Consider the following 24,254-nt stretch of genomic DNA (forward strand, 5'->3'; position numbering starts at 1 on the left):
CTCCACCTTACTAGCTTGTTCCTTTAAAATGCTGTATATAAAGCGTAAGACCAGTTTCCTTTTGCATTTTTCCTGTATTGAAAAACTCCCAGAGCATAAAGAAAAGCTCAGTTTTCTAAATGTCTCAAAAAAAAAAAAAGGCATCTTTTGATCTTCTAAGAAAGATGGAAGTGTAAACATCTGTATTTTTTCATTTTCCTTGAGACCATTTTTTGTGATTGTAAGGCAAAGGTAAACAAATGCTCGAACAGAGAATCTGCATACATCAACCCTAGATCTAAATTCTTTTTATGCCATTTCACACTCCCAAAATACCTTAACAAGTTCCAAAATCCGGGGCGGGGTAGGGGGGAAGAGAAAATTCAGTGACACCTGACTTTTGGAACAGAAAAGTTCAACACAGGAATTACAGGCAGCATCCCTACCAATGAATACCACACGCACTGGCTGCATTCAGGAACAGGCTTATCCAGCTTTACACAGACATGAGAGGCCACAATTTCAGAGACACTTTAAACAACCTAATTGAGCACTGCTGCTAGAAGCTGGCTCACCCACCACTTGTTCCTGTTCCCATGCGCTCTCCTCTCCTGTCAACAAACACATACCTTGCACAACAGAGACAGAACAGACAGGGAAATGAACTTGGGTTAAACCTGCCTTCCTTCAGTCCAGGCTGTCATAAACTCTGACTAGGTCCTTCACCCACGTCATAGCAAAGCCTCATAAATGCTTGTGCTGGTTGGTGGAAGAGTTGGTGGAAGGTGGAAGGAGCAGCTAAGGCAGAGGACGATTGGACCTGTCCTCACCAGGCAACGTGCAGGTCTCAGTGAGGTGCTCCGACAGAATAGCTGTGGTCTCACCCTACTGCCCTGAAGAGTCCCACTGCTGCCACCCCCTTTTGTGTCAGATGGGACAAGGTGAGCCATTTCACAGGACCAAACTGATGACAACTGTTAGCTATTTTTGCCAGGTTTTCTGCTCAGCAAAGGAAAGAGCGGTATGGGCAAGATAACACTGACAATGCTGATTTAGCAGGTGTAAAATTGTCATCCTCAGAAAGCTTGGCTCACCTAGGGAGGCTGTTAGGCCATCCACCAGCCATAGGTCACAGGAGCTCCCCTGTGGCCTCAGCTGCTTCAGGCACATACACAAAATCCTGACGTGGAAGCAGAACGATATTTGACGAAAGTAAAAGGCAGACAGCAAAGGAAACATATAATCAGTCTGTGGAATTCACTGTGGTTAGGGAATTAGCCAGGTTCAAAAAGGACCAAGTTGGTCATGTGCAAAATAAGACTAGTCAGCTAATTACATCAAAAACTTTGGAATCCTCTTGCCTGAAGTCAGATGTTAACCTTTAGTTACTGAGGTAAAACTGAAACTTAGAGAAGCTGTCATGGTTTAACCCCAGCCAGCAACTAAGCCTCACGCAGCTGCTCGCTCACTTCCCCATGGTGGGATAGGGGAGAGAATTGGAAGAGTAAAACTGAGAAACCTCATGGGTTGAGATAAAGACAGTGTAACAGGCAAAGCAAAAGCCGCGCATGCAAGCAAAGCAAAACCAGGAATTCATTCACCGCTTCCCATGGGCAGGCAGGGGTTCAGCCATCCCCAGGGAAGCAGGGCTCCATCACGTGTGACGGTGACTTGGGAAAACTCACGCCATAACTCCAAACGTCCCCCCACCCCTTCCTTCTTCTTCCCCCCAGCTTCATATACTGAGTACGATGTCGTATGGTATGGAATATCCCTCTGGCCAGCCTGGGTCAGCTGTCCTAGCTATGTGCCCTCCAGCTTCCCGTGCACCCCCAGCCTCCTCGCTGGCCGGCCAGAGCATGGAAAGCTGAAAAGTCCTTGACTGCTTAGCAACAACTGAAAACATCGGTATGTTATCAGCCTTTTCTCATTCCAGATTCAAAACACAGCCTCACACTAGCTTCTGTGAAGAAAATTAACTCTATCCCAGCTGAAACCAGGCAGAAGCACATTATTTTCTTGCTAATACAGGCTGAATTGGCTCGTAGAGATCACTGTGAAGGCCAAACTTCCAACAACCTCAATTAAAAAATCCTGAATTCAGACTTAAAGGGAAATTTAACTCAGGACAGGCTTCTTAAGTATGAGGTTTTCAGTGCAAAATAAGGAGCTGGCAATCTTCTGTATAAATATATTCAGTGATCCTTACTCTGCAATATGCACTAGCATAGAAAATAGCACCCTCACAGGCAGGGAGAAAGGTTATTTTTCTAGCTATTGCATTCCCTTCCCATTTGAAGTCTTTACCAAAAACAAAGAGGTCCCATGGTGATTCCTCCTCTTTTTCAGCACCATTCAAACCCACCCCACAGTGTGGGAAACAATATCATAGGTTAAAGAGCACCAAGAAACAAGAAAGAACAAATCTTAATGGTGAAAATCGCTCATTCCAGGGATGCTACTTCTACCAGCCTGATGTCAGTGCAGCACACAGCTGCAGTTGGTGAGCCTCATTTATGTCTTTCAGAGAAAATGTCTTTTGTTTTGTGCAGATGGAAACAACATGAAGTTTGCTACTGAAGAAAGCCATTTTGCAAATGCCTCAAAGCAAACTGTGTGTTAGTGGGAATGGAAAACAGTAACCAGACCAGAAAAGTAAAAGTGGTATGGATTGCCGCATATACTATAATGTCTCAAAGAGCAAATTGTAGTCATGTGGTTGCTACTGGACAGACATGTTTGCCAGCTTCCTTCCTAAAAGCATCTGTAATCACAAAGCCCAGAGATTTACAGGGAGCCAAGCTACTATAATCCACATTGCTAGAACAGACCTAAGGGACAAAGCAACATGCTGTGCGTGAGCTCACGTCCTGACTAGTGCTTTCCAGCACAGTGGAGATTGCCATGAACATCTACCTTAAAAGCACCAGAAACTGATGGGTGCTACTGACTTCCAAGAAGAGAGAGGTCTGATAGTCCTCTCTTACATAAGTATCTACCTTTGCAAAACTGTAATTCTTATGGATGGTAAAGTCACACGAAACAGGCAGATGAAGACCTCCTCACCCAATACAATTTATCGTTAGAAATTTACATTGCAGGTCCCAAATAACTCCAACTCCTACTGGGACAGCTTAGAACACTAAAAGTCTTCAGATTTGTCTCTCTGAAACCAATTATCATGTCAAGTGCAACAGCAAACACCCTGCAAAAGAAGCAACTGTATTTCATATTGTGTTATCCTCGGTGTTAACAAAATAAACCGAAGAAGCGTCAGATGATGAAAGCAAACATATCACTAAAGCCAGTGATGTTACCCCTATTTCCAATAACTAAAGACTGGATCTTCAGCTATTTCAGTAAAAAAAACAACAAACCCCACCACCACCACCACCACCACAAAACCCAAAACCAACCACATACTGACTGTCTCAGAATTCAATGTAAATTTGCTACCAGAAATTTATATTTTAGCAGTACCAATTTGAGAGTGACATGTTTTCATAACCAGCCACAGAAAGTTTGTATAGAATCGAGTCAAACATGAAACATAGGCAAAATAAAGGAACTAAAACACCACTCAGTAGCTTCCACCCTCACCTCAGTATCTTCAGCTCTTTGGGGCTGTGTCAGGTATATCAGAACAGCTACTCGTGCCTGTTCTTTGTCATCCACATCATGCCATCACTACGGTAGAGTCCTCCTGCTGTCTCATTTATGGGGACACTCCCAGCACTGAACAGCCAGCCTTAACACCAGGGAATTTACACAGCCACCAACAGTGCTCTCACAGATCCTCTGTCCTTAGACTGATCCATTACTCTCCCCTCCAACCCACTCCCAGCTGATGCACCAGATACATTTTTGGTTAAGAAAAGAAAAGAAAAAAAATTTCTTTTCCTTCCACAGCATGGTCCTCTGTGTATGATAGTCTCAATGAAAAGATACACAGCGCTGAAGCCGTTACTCAGACTGGACACATGATTCCTCAGTGTTAAACAAAACACAGTATCATTCTACAGGAGCATGGTGTAAGCTGAATTGTTAGCATGGGCAATCAGATAAAACATTCAAGACAATCAGTGGAGACAAATTACTAGTAAGTTAGGGATGATCAAGTGTAGCACTGAGTACTGGGACAAATGACAGAACAATAAATCTTGACTTGCAACAAGCCACAGAGGACATAAATGAAGTCATAAACTAAAAATTCACAAAATAAGTGACATTTCCATTACATTTAAATTTTCAGGAAAGCAGCAGAAGGAAAAGTTTCTTGCTATTTATCCCAAGTACAGAAGACAGCAAGTTCTGTACAAAAGCACTACCATTAGGAGGCTTGAACCATTGATGTCTACAACAGGAGGGGAACTTAGCAACAAGGGTTGGATTTAATGAATTAAATTCCCCGGCAATTACTGTGTCAACAGTTGAATGAAAAATGCAAGTTATGCAAACACCTTATGGGAGGCAACTGGCCTCTTTGTTTCCAGAGAGTAACAGTCCCCAACATCCTACGGTTAGGCAATGACATGCAGCCACTTCCTTCACTGGTGTTGGCCAACCCCATTCACATCAGCCACATAAACATCCAAGTGGCACATGTACTATTAAAGGCCACAAACCTTTAAAATCATTAGTAGGTAGAAGGCCAAAACTGTTACACAACACGAACATCATTCAATCAGCCTTATTCTCCCCACCCACCCTCAGGCCTGGCTCTTAGGTAAATATCCAACTCTGTTGTTTCTCCGTGAAATATCTACTATTTTCTTTCCTACATGAAAACTGAAAAGGTGGTGATCTCCTGGGTCAGTGCGCTCTCTTAGCCACTACCCTTGGCAAGACAGTCTTTAACTAATGCTACTGAAGCATGTGCCAACACAACTATGTAAAAGTCTCCACCCATCAGGAGATACATATCATGTGCTTATTGCCCAGAAACAAAATTTAATTTATTAATCCTAAGAAATGCTACATTACTCTTCACCCATCTGTATAAGGTAAGTCTGAACTTCTCTCTATCTGAGTAGCCTCCTCCTAAGGGCTTTCTCCCAGAAACGCAGGAGATGTATACTTATGAATAGAACTTATCCCCAATCTGAAGAAAGATTTAAAAAAAAAATTTTTTTTAATCTCCTGGTGCAGACATGGCTACAGCTTCAAGACAGCATGCATTTGCTATCAACAAGATAGTTTCTGAGACTGCAGTTTAATTAAATTGCCTTTCTACATCTAGAGTGGACAGGAACCATAAGTTGCCAAAAGTTCCCAGAAATCAACATTTGTGGGTGCCACAGGAAGTCTACTCAATTAAAAAGGAATTGCTACTGAACAACTGAGAGTACAACACTGAATACCATGCCAGTGAAAATAAGTATAACCCAGTCCAGCAACACCTCGACTGGGACTGTCCTTTTCACAGACCCACACCCCAGATCTGCCTCACTTCCCACAGTCTCCCTCCAGCCTCAGCAGACAGCAGCTGACTCCAATCCTCAACACGAAGCCACACTTCCAGCACAGTGCGAGGCCTAAACTGAACACAGTACAGGCTCTTATGGCGTCTGGCACCCAGGAACTGACATCATCAATATAAATGAGAAATTCCTTATGGAAATGAGCGACTGATTCAGTCTCCAGCTGCCCTCGCGCTGCACCTGACAGCCACACTGCAAAGGCCCCGTGGGCAGGAGCTCTGCCAGGCGGGACGTCCCAGACCACGGCTGCTCCCACTGCCTCCACACGCAATCGCTTCTGGCAAACCAGAACTCCTGAGACCTTCTGTTTTGACCACAGGTCTCTTCCTTTTGCCATAAAAATGCAGCAAAAAGCATATTAAATGCATTATTACATACACAAAGCAGTTTAAAAAAGGGCCAAACTGCCCGTGCAACCTTCACGCACAGGCACTGCGAATCTGCAAATGCACGGTCACACACACTTTTGCCTCCCACAGCTCCAGCTACTCCACCTTCGCATGCAACACGTGCCCACTTTTTTAATTTCATGCCCATTTATTTTATCCAGTGCTTAACCTTGTTCTGAAGACTGAATCACAGAATCACTAAGGTTGGAAAGGACCTTTAAGATCATCAAGTCCAACCATTAATCCAGCGCCACCATGTCCCCTAAACCATGTCCCGAAGCGCCACATCCACACGTTTTTTGAACACCTCCAGAGATGGCGACTCCACCACCTCCCGAGATGGCGACTCCACCACCTCCCTGGGCAGCCTGTTCCAATGCCTGACCACCCTCTCAGTGAAGAAATTTTTCCTAATATCCAATCTAAACCTCCCCTGGCGCAACTATATGAATTTCCTCATAGCCTTTTCTCAGGCTCCAACTTCCAGGGTATTGGACTGTTTCACAAGCATTAATACTGCTCCCCCAACACCCATGGAAACCAAGGGCTGGCATTTTTCCACATTTTACAATTAGCTATCCAAGACACTGAAAAGAAAAACACCGAACAAAACCCAGTGATTTTCTGTGCTGCTTTCTCTGACCTTGGTGTTCGCAGGGCTGTTTCTCTCACTTTTCCCCTCACTCCTCTGCCTGGGCAGAGTTTTTGCCCTTTCTTAAATACGCTTTTCCAGAGGTGCCTCTGGCATCGCTGACAGGCTCAGCTGTGCCCTGCGCTGAGGCGGCTGCAGAACCGGCCGGATCCGGCCCTGTCTGGCACAGGCAGCCCCAGGCGCCCCCCCCAGAGGTCCCCACAGCGCCACTGCCAGCACCTGGACGTGGACGCCCAACGTGCCGCCACGCTCAAAAGCCAGTTTTTGAAAAGTACTTCACAGCAGTTTATGACTATATTAATGTCGCTTTTGCAGGCAGGTGTAAGCTGTTGCTGTACTCTAAGCCATGCAAATATGAACTGTAGCTTGCATCAGCTCTGACACTTGTCAGACAACTTCACAAGCAGACTCTGTCAACTAAACTCAACAAAAAATGGTTTTCTCCCCTATTTGCCGCCCAAAAAGAAGGCAGACCACTTTCTGCTGGGTTAGCGAACTAAACCGGCTCAGCTCGTGGCCCAGCAAGAACTGGGTGCAGGAACTGGCAGGGCTGGCGGGCCTGGGGCCCGCGGTGAGCGGGCAGAGACTGGGGCCGTTTCCCAGGAGAGCTGCAGGGCGGACGCACGGTGTCACTTCTCACCGCCACCTTGCTCAGAACCAGCACGTTACGGGAGGCTGGAGCAGGCCCTTCGGCTTCACCTCCTGAAGACAGCACTTACAGACACAAGGCCATAGACATGAAAATCCATTTCCTCTCCATCTCACAACAGGATTTTAGGTACTAAGTATTCACCCTTGTTGCAACCGCACCCAACACACACGTATAAAATTTACAGGGTTAAGTGAACTGGTGCCATTAGAGGAGCCAACAGGACCATGCTTTAGGATGTTCAGAAAAGGCACGGCTTTCATCGAATGTTTTCATCCAGCTGAGACTGAAGAGATCCCAGCCACAGCCTGTCCCACTTGGTTACCATCACGTCCCGGCTGGGAGCAGCTACCCCCAACAACTCCTCACACTAACACTGGTGTCACTCTAATGGCATTCAAAATACCCATTCTCCACAGCTGCATTAGGAAGGCAGTTGTAGGATGAACTAAGTGAAATCTTGAAATCCACAAGGCACCTTTAGTAATATAAATATCACATTTAGTAACAGAAGCACACTTAACACCAACATTTTGTGTGCTATAACAGGAGGAAAAAACAAATCAAGCCAAGAAAATTCTTCCTGTTTTTAGAGATGATAGGAAATTTGCCACGAGTCATCACCTAAGATTACATTCTTAGTTGCAAAGATGGTTATTTGTCATAAGAATGTGTTTATTAAGAAGGATTGAAGAAAAGCTCGTGTATACAGGGGTTAGCGGTTGCCTGTCAAAGCTCTGCAGCTACATCTGTAAAAGAGAAGGCAGCTGCTTTCACATAAGGCAAAGGGAGGCTGCAGACAAGAGAACAGCTTCAAGAGTATGAATCAAAAAACGTTGACGGGAGAGTTCAGTTTTGTTCTTGTGCGCTATTGCTCATTGTTGCAATGAGGTTTTGGTGACATTCACCATCACGCTTTCCATCTTATCAAACTGCTCCTTCTGGCAAAGAAGGTACCAGGGGAAGTGCAGGGCTAGAATGAGTGATCTCCCCACAAGATAGTTTCACATCAGTTTACAGCGTCCCACTCAGTAAACATTTACACATCTCCTCAGACATACAACTAACTGCTAAAATTATGAAGTCATCTTTTAAAATGGTTACTTTTCCAACTCTGGTCACACAGGTCAACATTATCTCTCAAATATAGGACTCCTGAATAAGGCCCATTGTTCATTTTATTTGTACTCTCTATAGCTATTCAAAAAACATTCATAAAACCCCTTCCCCCCACCCCTCCCTTCTTCCCGGGCACAACTTTACTCCCGAGTTCTCTCCTTCCTCCCCCCGAGTGGCACAGGGGGACGGGGAATGGGGGTTGTGGTCAGTTCATCACACATTGTCTCTGCCGCTCCTTCCTCCTCAGGGGAAGGACTCCTCACACTCTGCCCTGCTCCAGTGTGGGGTCCCTCCCACGGGAGACAGTCCTCCACGTGGGTCCTTCCCATGGGCTGTAATTCTTCACGAACCGCTCCAGCCTGGGTCCCCCCACGGGTGCCGTCCTTCAGGAACAGGCTGCTCCAGCCTGGGTCCCCCCATGGGTGCCATCCTTCAGGAACAGGCTGCTCCTGCCAGGAGCCTGCACCAGCGCGGGCTGCCCACGGGGTCACGGCCTCCTTCAGACATCCCCCTGCTCCGGCGTGGGGCCCTCCCCGCCTGCAGGTGGAGATCTGCTCCCCCGTGGAGCTCCATGGCTGCAGGGGCACAGCCGGCCTCGCCAGGGGCTTCCGCAGGGGCTCCAAGTGAATCTCTGCTCCGGTGCCTGGAGCACCTCCTCCCTCCTTCTGCACTGACCTTGGTGCCTGCAGGGTTGTTTTCACAATCCTCACTCCTCTCCCCAGCTGCAAATGCCGCGTGCCGTTTTTTTCCCCCCTTCTTAACTGTTATCTCAGAGGCGCTCCCACTGTCGCTGATGGCCTTGGCCTTGGCCACCGGCGGGTCCACCTTGGCTTTATCGGACTCAGGGGAAGCTTCTGGCAGCCTCTCACAGAAGCTGCCCCTGCAGCCCCCACCACTGCCAAAACCTTGCCACGCAAACCCGATACAGTTTCCTGATAGATATTACTGAAATACTTTCTAATTTACCCTCTATTCATAAAACAGTTCAGGGACAATATTTTATTTACTTCTCAGAACAAGAACACCAGCATCTTGGTCCTCTATAGCCCAGAAAACAGTAAGCCAACAGAACTGCTGCTTTGTAGAAACGTAACCAACATCAAACCCAGGATAGCTTTACTTCAGCTAGGGTAGGGAAAAGCAAAAAGGAAAGAGAGTGGATTTTTCTCATAATTTTGCCTCACCCCCTCCTTAGGTATGACTGTTATACCCAGTCACGAGGGTGGGTATATACACACAGGCATGCACTTGCACACCCTTTGTGGTTCTAATAAGTCTACTAAAAAAGGGAACCAAAAGTTATGTCTGCCACCCTGTCCCTAACTCACCCGACGATGATTTCACAGCGAAGCCCTAAGAGTACAGAAAGCCTGACTGTTTCTTTGCAGCGTCTCCAAAATAAAGCTTCGGGCTGAGAGCGCACATCACTTTCCTCCGCCCAGTAGTGGAACAGTATTTATGGAGTAATAATACACGATTGCCCTAGGGGGAGAAAAACAAACAGCCTTTAATGCAAGATGGAGTGGCAGCTGCGCAGTCACACAGGCAACAACCGTGCAAGCTCACCGACGCCATGGAGTGGAGCATGGTTACTTGGGCTAATGGAAGTCTGGATCCACAAGCTCATTCAGAACCGCACTTTGTGGTCCCAGCAGCAAGTCTGGTCCTATCAGGCCCCTGGAGCAGTGAACCCGTTCCTCAGCAGGGCTCGTCTCTGCAAAAGGCGGCAGCCACACTTCACCTCCAGTACATCTGCCAATCTGCATACCCGCACTCTCTACCCTCAACCCCCCTCCATGCAAAGAGGGCAAGTTAAGGGCTGGCTTGTGCACCCCGATACCACTGGTGCCAACCCAGGAGTCGTCTGAGGCAGAAACAAAGAAATGAATAGTTACAGCATCCTGGTTAAATTTTCACCAAAAATTCAATTTATAATCCACGATTTATTACCTGCTAAAACATGGACAGAGGTAGCTGGGTGGATGCTTTTCTTTCTCTCTGGTAGCATTGGCAGGCATGAAACAGTAAATTGTATGCCACTATATTCAGGCTCCTTGAGGTATTATTTTTTAAATGATTTAAAAAATGGAACTCACAAGCTAGGACAGCCTGAGATGCATTTATATCTTGCCTTTTATGCTCATAAAGAGTAACTGGGATACATAAAACTTTCTGGATAAATTCATCTTGACTGAAATCTATCCTCTTCAAATATTAAACCTGCATCAGGATTTCCATCGGGGGAAGAGAGGAGGGAAACAACCCAATTCTTTAGTTCAATGACAAATGTATGTAGAATCTGTCATCTTTGAATGCACACCAGAAGCCAAGAGAAACTATATTGGCCAGCAGCAAAATTGGGGGGGGGGGGGGGGAATTGCACAAAAACTAACCACCAAGTTATACCTGCTCCAGTTACTCACAGAGAAGTTGGGAAAAAACCGCTAGTGCTGAAGCAGTTATTTTTGGAAGCGTCTGCATTCCTCCACTCTCTTCTCTCCACGTCTGCCTACTCCAATGGCTCACGGCGCCCATGGCTTTCTGCAGATCTCCACCCCGGCAGCTCCCACACCTTCACTGCAGCCACAGCCTCCAGCCGAACCATTACCCCAGGGGCTGGTTGCCCCCCTTCCCCGCCTGCTCTCCTGACTCCGGGGCCGGGGAGAAGCCACTCGGCTGCCCACCGCAGGCAGGGTGCTCCGAGCCCACCGCACAGGGGCACGGGACAGGAACGGCTGCCTCACCGTGGGGCACCCACATGCACGGGCACATGCTGACAAGTCAGCGTGACATCGCAGACTGTCCTGAATTGACCATTTGAGGAACACATCTCGGGAGACACTGGCTCCCATTACCCGGGAACAGCTCAACTTTTCATCCACAGCTACAGCTACACTGCTCACAGCTAATGGGAAAGGGTGCCCGACGTCAGGCAGCTGTGGTCCTCCTGCCCCTCCTATTGCAGCTAGGTGATGTGCCACAGCCGTGAGCTACCACGCACCTTTCATCACATGCTCATTTTCAGCCAAATCATCTCCCTGAATCAACGTGCAGTCCTGCTCACCCTTCTGTAAGCGAGCAGATCCACGCCATCAGGGCATGGCAAGCGGGAAACAGGATCACAGCAGCCGCTTCTTAACATCAGCTTAAACCATCACGAGTTTGCACCTCATGGTGCAAGAGCCAGCCCTCTTTGAGAGTGACAAAAATCACTGTTTCATTGCATCAACACGTGTTGCTCATCAGCAACTACTGCTCTGAACTCCTTCTCACTAGCACTGACCACATGTGCACACCTGGCTGCTCCAGTCCAATGGCAGCACTGGACTGCCGCGGTGAGGGCTAGGTTTTACGCGAAATGCTTCTAGCAACTTCATTAGTTTTGACATGGTTATGTAATGTCGGACTCTCCTCACATCTTACATCAATAAAAAATAACTGTTGTGCTACCAAGACATGCAAAACATTCTTCCAAGTTTTCTCAGGGCAAAAAGCATTGTTTGCAGCACTTGTATTCCTCATTTCACTGGTCTGACCTTCCATAAAACTTGGGAGCATACTCTAAACCATGAATTATGATCTTATTTACATATTTATTTTTACCAGTTAGGTGAAGATTTGTACAACAGCAAGAGGAGCAAGTAAGCAGCTGGGACAAAAGGTAAAGCCGCAGGAAGAGAGTGCTGCCTGGGGCGGCCCAAGGGCCCTCACACCACCTTCCCTCCATTTGGGTTTGCTGCTGCCCCAGCTGTCCCCTCCTGGGGACACCTGTGCCAGCACGGCCTGTGCTGGCAGGCACCAGCATGGCTCAAACCACCACTCTGGGCTCCCTCATACCTGCCACAGTCTGCCCGTGGCTCCCAGGCAGCGCTCAGGTTAGTCTCTGACAATTCAGGACAAGTTACCACCCCTTACTGTCATTCATGGAGACACTCAGACCTCAAAACTGTTTTTGTTTTTCACTTCATAAATTATTGGTTCAGCTGAAAAAAAAAAAATTTAAAAAAAATGGCTGTGGCGTCTCTAAATGTGCAAAAACTCCATCTACTGGACAAATACAGAACAGAAAGATAGTCCACGACCCTAAGAGGGGACAGCCCAAGCATGAGACGAGATACAGCAGAGACAGATGGCAACAACATGATGCAAGGCAACAACAAACAGCCCCAGACAGTGCGATGGGACATACATCTGCACCGGTCCCTTTGGCTATTAGCTAGGCATCTGTGAGCTTCACTGCCAAAACCAGTTTCATGATGACCAACACAGCTGAAGTGCAGTAAGCAAAACCTTGTTTAAAAGTTTAATGGATTACTGAGGGCGTCAGACCTCACCAAGCAATCACTGACAGTAGCTAACAACCTCAGACGATGGACAGTAGCTTCAAAGAAAGTAGGGTGGCATGGCCAAAGCGGCAAGTTAGGGAAATTGGTCCTTCTGCAGCAAATGAATCCATGTATACCAACCCAAGCAAGAAAAACAGGATGTGGAAGTAATGGTGATATATGATGGTAAGAGGCAACGAGGGCTCCAACTTACTAATTTATACTGAAGAAATCTGCAGACTTCACAGGCTGGACATGCAGTCGCTGCTGCAGGCATGCGGCACAGGCAGTGAACAGAGAAATGGGAGGCAGCACAGGGCTCAAGGCCAGACACCCAGGAGAGATCCAAACCAAAATCATGGCATGTGCCTCGGACAAGAGAGGCATGACGTGCACCAACATTTTGATAACATTTGTTATCAACACAGACATGTCTGAATTTGTAATTGCAGATGGGAAAATGAGCCTGGGAAAAGGAGAGAAGTCCAGAAAACTGACATGCCCAGAAACCCATTCTTGTGTTTTCACCAGCTGGTAGGAATATACTTAATTCATAGCTCCATACACAGAAAATAAGCTATTTGGCAGAAATACCACTTCCTAGCCATGACCCTTGACTTGTGGCCTGCTCGCTGGCTTCCTATGAAACCTCATCCAGCTCTGTTTCTTAGGGCCTCCTTCACACCTCAGGGAAGTGGAGGGAAGACTGCTGTGGAAAAGGACAGGATGGGAAATAAAGTCACAGAGCCCTCAGCTGGTCATTCGTGCTGCTTGTGGTTTAGCCCCAGCCGGCAACTAAGCACCACGCAGCTGCCCGCTCACTCCCCCTCCCACAGTGGGATGGGGCAGAGAATTGGGAAAAAACTCGTGGGTTGAGATAAAAAACAGTTTAATAGGACAGCAAGAGACAAGGAAACAATAACGATCACAATGATAATAATACTCACAAAGGAACGTACAAGAACAAGTGATGTCCAATACAGCAACTGCTCACCACCCGGCGATCGATAGCCCGTCCCCGAGCAGCGATTCCCGCACCCCGGCCAACTCCAGTTTATGTACTGGGCATGACACCGTATGGTAGGGAATATCCCTCTGGCCAGCCTGGGTCAGCTGTCCTGGCTGTGTCCCCTCCAGCTTCCCGTGCACCCCCAGCCGTCTCGCCGGCCGGCCAGCATGAGAAGCTGGACTGTCCTTGAGTACATTGCAATAACTCAAAACATCGGCACATTATCAACATTTTCTCAACCCCAATCCAAAATACAGCCTCGCGCTGGCTTCTGTGAAGAAAACCAGCTCTATCCTGGCTAAAACCAGGACAATGCTTGAGAGCAAAATGCCCGGAAAGGTCAGTTAGCAGGATGATGGAGAGCAGCATGGAAGGAGGGAATCCCCAGCCACCCCACTGTCCGAAAGGTCTAATCATATCCCTGTATGAGCAATGTAACCACCCCGTTTGGTGTCAAGAGCCGTGGATCCATCACATTCACATGGCATTTCACCTAGTTCTGTTCACGATGCTCCGAATGGCCCAGGGAGAGGTACCAAGCACCTTAAGGACATGTGTTCAGTTATCAACAACATTTGACTTCAGTAAGCTGCAGTGTTTACTGGAAAGGCTTAAGCAAAGCTTTAAAAGTTAATGATTGAGCAGCAACTTGATTTTGCAATGTAAGATGCAAGGTTTTCCCTCACAAGATGCTTTAGTATTTTCTTCTTTTAAGGCAATAATTTCTGCCTTCCTTTTACTTGGCCCCACAGACTAGCCTATGATTCCAAGAAGGATTTTTTTAAAAACAAAATGCCTGCCATTATCTTGTTTCTGTAATAAAAATTCGGTTTACTACTTCAAAAAACAAGAAAATCTTCCTTTTTGAAAGGAAAAAAGAAATATTGAATTACAATAGATTATTCTGAGTTTACAGGAGTGAAGTTTCACTGGCACTTCAGTGAAAAGCTGACAGAGCAGTAAAACATGTTCAAGTCATTTGGGAGATTTGCAAAGGTTTAAGAGAAAGAGACACCAACATAACATAAGCACTAATTCTTGTTAAACAAAGATTGAAAATAGGATAAAAGCCATTTGAAATCTAAAATGCCAGACATCCTTAAATGTATATGCACAATCCCAGGACTGAAAATTTAGGACAGAAATAAATACTTCACACACAAAAGAAAAACTCCACAAAAGAAAGCTTCTCCGAGTCTGAGGGACTGCCGTTCTAGCATCACACAGAAGAAAAGAGAAACTTTTCTTCTGAGCAATTATCTGATGAAAATTATTTTTCACTGTGACATTATAAACTTCAGGAATTATTACTAAGTCCGCTTATTCATTAGCAAGACTGCATACTTGAATAAGCAGTACTTCTCCATTTACAACTACTGAAATATATGCCCAGTGCATCCTGAAGAACATAATATATATACATGAAAATGGATAAAACCCTGCTGATTTCGGAGAAAAACATGAAAGCCTGGTTTCCACCAAAGCCATCAGAGTACCAGTGCGTGGCAGACGCTGAGGAAATTCTCTGGTGCCCTCTGCTGCCAGCTACCAAAAGTGAAGGAGCTCCGGCCTCGCTGGCTCCTGGCCAGCATCACCCATGGGTGTCACCGCACACCCACCCTGCGGGGAGCCTCCCTGCCCACAATTAAAGCCACTGCACCAATTTAATGAATATACTGATACACCTTATGCCCACACTCGGCCGCCTAATACTCTCTCATTTCACTCACCCATACGAAGCAAAATCAACATTGAGGTTTCATGAATAAAAATACCTATTATGCGATTATTTCTTCTGAGCAGGCTTAAACCTCTTCTCATAGCATCACCCCCTACTATCCTCCAGTCATACATTTTGGGACAAGTCTTTGTTTTGCCGTCCCTCCAAATGCTTTCTTGAAGCGGAGCCTGAACCATTCGCTGTGACCATAGTCTGAGAGTACATGCCTGGAGCTCCTAGCTCGCTCCGCCATCGTGGGTCGCTGTCCCCTTCCGTCACGCCCGTGAGACCGGGGTGTAAACCCAGTCACCCTACGAACAGCTGCAGGTAAAGTGACAGAGCAAGGTCACACTACGGTGCAGGGACGAAATGCGCTGCTGGAGCAGGCAGACAGGAACGTGGGCTTTTTGGTGCTTGCAAATACACAGACTGCAGCGTCCTTACCTTTCTTCAACACCACCACCGATAATGTCTTGAGCAGAACTGCTACACAGTAAAGGGTCTGCCCCAGGACTACCCGATACCACCATTATTTGAGCGTGAATCTTGCAAATCCCTCAGGAGAAGCATAACAAGACAAGAAAGTACAAAGGGACTTACTGAACAGCAGGAGTGTGAAGGAAGGAGACCACTCCGGCTCTTGCAATTACTGAGGTTATATATCGCATATACTGAGGATGTACCACCACCGACAACAGCTACAACCAGAAAACAACCACCTCTGACTACATTTGGTCCATTCATCCTCCTTTCCAGGCCGGAAGGTACAGCTGCTTTAGACCCAGCACTGAATGAGTTCATCGCAGCATTTGCCCAAGGCTGCTCTGACTGCCTTGTAGTTTTTATTTAGGCATACTAATTTAATAGGTAAAGCACGAGCTGAAGCTAAGCAATGCAGATGCTACCTTGTCAAAGATACTGCTTTCTTCAGGACATCCTCACCATCTAGTATTTTACTGTCAGCCTCTGAACTTTTTTTTTACTCCTTTGCCTTCCAAAGTACAGCTTGGTTTGGATTTAACAAAGCTCAATCGGTTTCTTTCCCTTCTCCCTACTCTAAATAACATGTTCACTTCTACTATACCAGAAAAACTGTCATTTTTTTATCACAAATCGAGCTGTCCTTTAGAATATGTTGCCAGTAAACTTCCCCCCTCCAATGCAATACTGTAACAGCCATATGTTGAATCATTCATCATTTAGAAAAAAGTAAAGACAGTGGTGATAAGAACTCATGACAGTTTCATCCCAATGCCTACTTACAAGCACTCATTCAAGTTCTCAAGAATAAAAAGTCTTATTTGATTCTTATTTTTTGTTGAAGTACCATAACAAATCAAGATGTTCTAGTGAAATTCAACTTGCATTGCCCAGTGCTCCCTCAAAACATAGCAAGTGCACGGCAAATGAGAAAATTAAATAGCTACAGCAGGCACAAAGCAGAGGTAGAGAGCAAGCGTGGGTAAGACTCAACACTTAGTTATCAATGGCATTGCACAAAACTCAAAAAGTGGAAGGTTTGTATTGCTTTGAATATTCCATTTCTCAAAGCCTTAAGCCAGCAGAAAAGTGGTTTTCTATACTTTTTTTTCCCCTTTGACTAGAAAAAGGAAAAAGAAACACAGTATGAACTCTATCCTACTTGAGCAACTGCCATCTAGTTGAGTGGCTTTGTTGAATTCGGTCATTTGAGAGGTTTGCAGTACAGAACTCTCCAGCTTTGCTCCACCTCCAGGAACCCCCGCAGACAGGATATATGACGTATTTTCATTCTGCAGTAGGTGCCATTTTGCACTACCGAACCATTTTTCCAAAAAAATCACTCCTGTGAATCCAGTTAATGTAACATTGTACTGGGTAAGATTTTTTTACTAATGGCTGGTGTCAAAATCCATTTCATTAGGCCCACCACAAAAAATAATTCAGAAGTTTGAGTTTTGTCTATTTTTACATGCAGTAAATAACTGCAAAGAAAACAGAAGTTATGGATAAAACCCCTTCCTTGTTGAGCTGGGTATTAAAGACCCAGCAGAGGCAGTGCTCCCGCTCACTCGGGTAGCGCTTGTCAAGCACTTTATTGTGAGGCACTGCAGAGGCAGCTCATTATGAGCCAGACTATTTCAAAAAATTGTTAATTTTTGAGAGCAACTCACTTCAATTAATTTGTCTGTGCTTGACAAAGGAGATATCAGTACGAGGAGGAGAACAGGCTAAAACCCTGTTCCAAGGTAGCACACTCGCTAGGGGAGATTAGTTCCAGGGGTATAACTGTCACCAGAATTTTTCCATCAGTTAAAACAGGACATACCTTAACTCGAACTGGACTAGAAAAGTGATAGCTTTTCTTCTTAAAAGAATAGCTAAAAGGTAAGCATCTGCTATCTGGGTCTTCTTGCAAGGCACATTCACAGGCACAGGTGCTCTCCTTCCATTGCCAGCCCACAGTAACAGCGTACACAGGAACTAAAGAATTCAGCCACATTTCAAGCAGCCTTGTTCTCAACAGGGGTACACGGTATGACCTGAAATACCACCAGCTGCCTGGAGCCTGCATGACCTAGCACTAACACCACTACCGCTAAATCACTGACCCTAGACACGGGAAATCAGAGCAGAAAACAGGCTTGCATCTGGGCTGCGCCTTTCAGGCTGCAGGCTTTTCAGAAAAGAGCAGGTAAAAGCAATAAACCCAGAGGCAACCCATAACAAGCTCTCATCTCATTAGAAATGTAGCTTCCCGTTAATGAAAAACATCCATAATGTTAACTGAAAAGCAATTTACCTTTTTCAACTTCCAGACAGCCACAATTTCCACTTACTTCATGATTTAGAAGGCAAAAGCAGCAACTTGGAAATTCCATCAGATATACCCATCTACAGTATACACACAATTCTTCCCTTCTTTCCAAAACTGTTAAGTAAGAACATCCACACCAATTGTCTTACTTTAAACAACCAGTAACAACCAGAAGGCATTTCCTTCTCACCGTTATCACTTGTGAGCGCATTTGTGTGTGTATGCAGAAACTGTATTTGTAAGAAGCACGTGACCTCTGTGCCAAATAACCCGACGGCCATCCCAGTGCTACCTTCAGACGTGCTGTATTTTACTTACCTCTATTTTTTACAAGTAGGGGAAAATAAAATAATCAAAAACCCAAATCCACACTGGACATACCCTCAGGGAAAGATATAAACTTGTCCACTGAGGCAGACTGTGCGCAGCAAACAGGACGAGTCACCAGAGTCGTACTTCTACTTAGATTTCAGTAATATGTAACGATATTCAGGAGAGGAAATTTCATCTTGTATTCCAGGGCTCTCTAGGCAGTAACTGCGTGCAATGACTTGCACAGTGCAGCCTCAGCCGTGATGATACTCATAGCGCCATTCCCAATGTGTGAGTAAAAACAAAATAGTAATAAATAATTGTTCCGTATGTTGCATAACTAAGATTAACTACATTATAATTTGCATTACTTAACTACGTACAAGAATACAAATACTAGATGAATTCATTAAGACATTACATTTGAGAAGTTGAGGGGGGATTAAAAGGAAATAAATGTAAAATAATAATGCCTATATTAGAATAGAGTATGTGTCAGGTGATAGATGTATGTGCCAATGCACTAGACAGCAACAAGATTGTGTCTTTCAGAGTTAAGCATGCAAAGCTAATGCTAAATTCACAAAATTCCAGTTTGCAGTATCTAGTCTCCGTCAGTATGCAAAGACTTGTAATTTTACAGGAAAAACGCAAAGCAGGTTATAAAAAACTTGTATCTACACTGATTAGCCACTTACATACACCTCAACTAAAACTATGTAGATGAAATGCATCATGTTTAACCATCACCTTGGGTTGCTCAAAGCTACTATTTCATTCTATATTCTAGTATACTTTGTGTCACTGTAATCATAATCCTATAAATTTCTGAACTCTTCTATATCATTGCTTACTACTGAAATGATTTCATAAGCCAAAAAGAACTTCAAAAAAAGCAAAATCAAAAGCGTTGAGTTTTCTTTATTGTTACAGTCTTCAGAAGAAAAATACTAGTTTCTCCAGTGCTCTACACTGGTAAGAGATTGTCCTTGGATTTAATCAGGCAACAAATGGCTTTCAGACTCTGCAAGCCTACAGGCAATGTTTCATAATGGTGAAGTTGATTAAAAATGGTAAGGAAAACCCACAGAGATGCAAAACACAATGTATGCCTTGTAGTTAATCTTTCACAGCTACACGGTAACTTACTATTCTGCCCCAGTATTAAGCCCTGTGTGACTCTACCATGAAGACACACATCAACTGCTGGGGCTGTAACTTTGCAATTCTAACAAGTTTCCAAATTATTTTAGATTAACTCATTCTAAAGTGCATAACTATCTAAAATATTTAGCAGTCACTCGACCTTCTTTCTCCCAAAAAGGATATTACAAAGATCAGGAACTTGTCCTCAACACTTGATTTAATGTCTGAGAAGAGGCAAAACCCCCATGTACTTGTCCAGAAGTGCCGGTTATGAACGACATTACAGAAATCCTACCGCTTCAGAGCACGCGGGATACCACAAGTGTGTTAAAACCCCCAGACCACGCTGTTGTGCCTTTGGGTGCTGACGACTTCTTTTCCCTTTGCTATGACAGCGGCAAACACACAATGCGTGCCGTAAGTCAACTCTGTCCAAATCTACACCGGGATGAACCACAAGGCATTTTCCTCTGTTCTCAAGTGTTATTTTTCAAAGCAAGGCCTATTTATCTGCATGTTTCCAACAACAGAGCCTGCTCGTTGTGCGGAGCTGCCTCAGTCTGGCTCCTGTGCCTCCTTCGTGTCGTCCTTGCTGACGCACACCCACAGCGCAGCGGCTTTTCCCCGCCGGCCCGGCACCTTCCGTGCAGGAGGGACGGCCGCCCCACCAGACGCCGCAGCGCTGGGCCGCCGCTCCCCCCACGCGCGCCCTGGCCCGGCGGGAGGAGACCCTCTCCTCTCCCTCGCAGCCTGGCAGGCAGCGTGGGCGCCCGGGAGACTCAGCCCCAACCCCGCTGCCGGCGCGGCCGCAGCCTCCTGTCCGCCTTCCCGCGGGGCTGGGAGGCTCCGGGAGGACACGTGGGTGGTCGCTTCCCAAGGGCAGCAAAGGGAGTTTTGGGGCAGGCAGGCTCCAACTGCTGCAGGTAAGGACAGGAATGAGGGAAGCCAGAAGATTCAAGAGGAGACCAGCTGCTGCGAGAGACACCTTCTGTCACAAGTGCGGAGAGGACATTCAGGAGTGAGAGCGCAGAGCTCAGCTGTTCCTTCTTCCCCCGGCCGCTCCACCGGGTGCGCCAAGGGGTGTTCTGCACCTACCAAGAAGGTCCTCGGCACGGCCCACTCGGTTATTTCACCCTTTGCCGCCTCTGCTGACAAGGGCCTCGGTAACCGCACGCCGCCTCGCAGCCAGCACCCACTGCACTTACAGGTTCAAATGATTTACTGTCACATCAGGTACTGGCCTGAGGCTGCAGGCTAAAAGTTACACCATCACAAAAATCAACTCGAAAGAGATTTGTGACCTCATGGAAATTATTAATGGGGAAACAATGTGTCAGGGTCTACATCCACGCCGAGAGAACTCATGTAGACAGGATTAGCTATTGCTGGTTTTTAGGGATCCTGAACATACGCTACAAAAAACCTACGTATACAGTTCTAATGCCCGTAAATTTTCCTCATCCTCTTGCTTAGGTCAAACATTACATGTTTCTCCTCCACCACTCCAAATGACAATTTAATCATCTACTCCGTACTGATCCTCAACAGAGCTGTTAATGGCATAGTTGTTACACAACACACTCTGGGCAGCTATACTCAAAAGTGATACTATCTGCAACTTATATCGTACCTAAGGTTCAAGCAGCATGAAATGTTAATATCTCAGGGAGGTATGCAAGGCCCCTAAAACAAACAGAAAAATTTAACTGGAACTTTAGCCAAAAAAGACTTTCTGAAAGCTTGCCAACACAGCAATACAAGCATTTCACTAAGTTTATAATATATGATGCTGTCAGTCTCAACTTTTACTAAAGAACTGTTTAAAACAAAGTTAAAAACATAAGTTGGGAATATGTTTTTAACTCTCTGGTTTTATGGAAATCCTACTGACTTGAGACCAATTTACTTAAATATTTAAGGGCCACATCAATAGAACTCCGTTCAAATTTCACTTAGTTTTAACCTCGTGCATTTTGAAAGATGAAAGGTAGTTTTACGATTTATCAATTCCTAAGCAGATTTTAGGAGTTCTTTTGAACACGACATCTTAAATATTTACAAAAGTTCTATGAGAAGTATGGCCGAAGGAGATACTACAATGCCAGGGATTCAGCTGCAAAGATTCCAATGTATCCTTTAACAAACCAAATGAACACTAAAAAGATTCCCACTTCTCTCAGATTACTTCTGTGAATTTGCACTTCAATATTTATATAAAAGTTCCTCTTAATGAGAAGATTCAATATTCCAACCACTAGCTTTGCTTTTTTCAAAAGAAGTCCTAAAATTTAAAGCTCTGGAAGTAATGCAGAAATAAAATCCAGCCAATTAAGTATATCAACTAAACCAACAATCTGTAATTGTATGAAAAGGCCAAATTAAACGCGATCTAGAAAAAGCAAAAGTTAGCACATAAATATGGCAATTCTAGGGTCAGTATTTGCAATAGAAATCTTGTTTTCTCTGTACCTTAGTCCCACCTCATTTGCTCCTCCTGTCTTATTTCGGTACTGCAGCATCTCAACGCCAACTGCAGGAGTCTATGAGGCAGACGCTCATGCCGTGAGCAAGCAGTAGTACTCCTATAGTGCGACCCAGCGACACTATTAACAGTACTACCTCGGACCTCCTCAGCAAGCACGGTGTGTCCGACTGCATCTACATAATGGCTGCTTCTTTTGTTGCTTATGGTCAGCATCAAAAGCTGTTCTTCAAAATAGCAAATTTAGGGAAAGAAAAAAAGCTTTGTCTTACCATGTTCTGCACACAGCTACCAAAGGAATGTTTGTTGCGAACGTCACAAAAAAAATTGAAGTTGATTAAACTTTTAATTGCTGCTTTCATGTAGTTTGAAATTAAATACGCAAGCTAGTGAACAATTTGTAAGCATCATTAAAGAAATACAGGAAAATCCACACGGAGGCTCATTTATACATTAAGAAATTAGTCACTTCAATAAAAGCTACAATGGATACCACTAATTTCAAACTGACAAAAAACTTATAAGTACACTGGAGCATTTGCAGTAAAGAATTTCCTCACACTTAGGCTTGAGATAGCAAGAACATCAAAACTGAATTAACCTTCAGGAAAAAACACATTAAAAATTAATGCTTCCTGGTTCATTTTGGCTTCAGAACCAGCTTCTCTCCCAATTGCTATCTGATTTGATTCTTGAAGTTGCTGCACAGCAAGCCTAGACTTGGAGAAAAGCTATTCCTACAACTGTGACTAATTCTTTTAAAACAGAAGACTGGAGAACGTACAAAGTGACTGTATCCGCATCTTTCCATTAGACTGTTTAAAATCAGTTTCCTTGTTTGACAATTGTTATTTTGGCCAAAGACCAGCGCAAGCTATGGTCTGTTTGCCCCATCTTTTCATATGCAGATGAACAGGGAAGCAATCATATGAAGACTGCCTTATGTTCTCCAAAAATTTCTCTTCTCCCTCTCAAGTCCCCAGTTTAAAACTCAAGGTGGTTCAAGGCTCAACTGGAATTAAAACCTGGACTTGCCATAGCCTAACAGAAAAGCACTAAGTCATCGCAGTTCACCCTGAACTCTTTTCTACATTAGTACTTACTGCAGGCCTTCTCATGGCATAAGCTGAACAGGAGAAATGCTTTTATTGCCTTTCTCTCCAAAAGGTACCACCCTTAGGAAATGCAAGAGTGGCACCCAAGACCAAGACAATTCACAGTCTGGCTACAAAGTCAGACTTTGACGCCTGGCACCTGAGAGACTGGCACTGAAAGCCAGCAGGGGAAGCAGAGCTTCCTCAAAATAAGACAAGGGTACTGCTGGCTTTTGGTCTTCCTTGCACTATGTGGGGCATACGGGGAGATAGCTGGGAGTTGCTTTAGGCATTGCCAAATACTGCCGAAGTCTGAGCTGCTCCTCGCGCGCTCGCAGAGCTGAGGCAGACGGTGAACTCGGGGAATGGCTTCCTGCGGTGGGAGAGGGCGTCAACAGCTGCTGCCGGGATTAATGGCTTTCTTGCCAACACACAGCCCATAATTCGTGTTGGTTGCAATCAAGTAGTAGGATCTCTCATCACGTTTATGAACAATCGATTATAAAGCGTCTTTGCTCTGCTAAGTTTATTCTGTTTGAACACATAAAATAGTCAATGCAGAACACCTACCTGGCTCCAAAGATGTCTTTTTTCGCTAGATCAATGCCAGAAACCACCTTTACCCTGAGGATACGAGACTCCTCCTGTTAATAAAAAAGAAAACAGGTTTAATGTTTATTCTGTAACTCATTTTGAAGATAAACAGTTCGCAAGAGGTTAAGCTATGAATGAACTCTCAGCCTTTAGATAGCAGGAGTCTTTAGTAGGTAGGATTTTAAAAAGAAAAACCTCTTTTTAAGGAGGTATACGTTTATCTGCTGAAGAATAGCCTGAATCCAAACATGAAGGGCATACAATTCCAGTCAGAGCTGTTAAGGAGTTAAACAAAAGCAGAGTAAGAGTAGATAAGAGTAATAATATCATCATCATTATAATGTAACAGTAATAGTAATACAAGTAGAAGACAATTTGCTGAACAGAGCCATTTCAAATCCTAAATGATCCATACTCCACAGAAATTCATTCTGGTTAGACTCTAAAGCTTGTCCTGGTTTCAGCCAGGGTAGAGTTAATTTTCTTCATAGAAGCTAGCGTGAGGCT

At 45.0% G+C, this 24,254-nt stretch overlaps 1 protein-coding gene across 3 annotated transcripts in view; it reads right to left on the reverse strand.

Moving 5' to 3' along the window:
* Positions 1–24,254, reverse strand: part of LOC309415189 (E3 ubiquitin-protein ligase NEDD4-like) — a gene marked incomplete at both ends in the record, with an annotated part of 211,240 nt that overhangs the window by 137,236 nt on the left and 49,750 nt on the right. For all 3 annotated transcript variants that reach the window (XM_082012636.1, XM_082012635.1, XM_082012634.1), the window contains one exon: positions 23,724–23,797. In XM_082012636.1, the coding sequence (XP_081868762.1) occupies positions 23,724–23,797 (74 nt within the window). The remainder of the gene's footprint in view (positions 1–23,723; positions 23,798–24,254) is intronic.

The sequence above is a fragment of the Phaethon aethereus genome (genome assembly GCF_964289735.1).
Source record: "Phaethon aethereus genome assembly, chromosome: W".
In the NCBI taxonomy this organism is placed as follows: Eukaryota; Metazoa; Chordata; class Aves; order Phaethontiformes; family Phaethontidae; genus Phaethon; species Phaethon aethereus.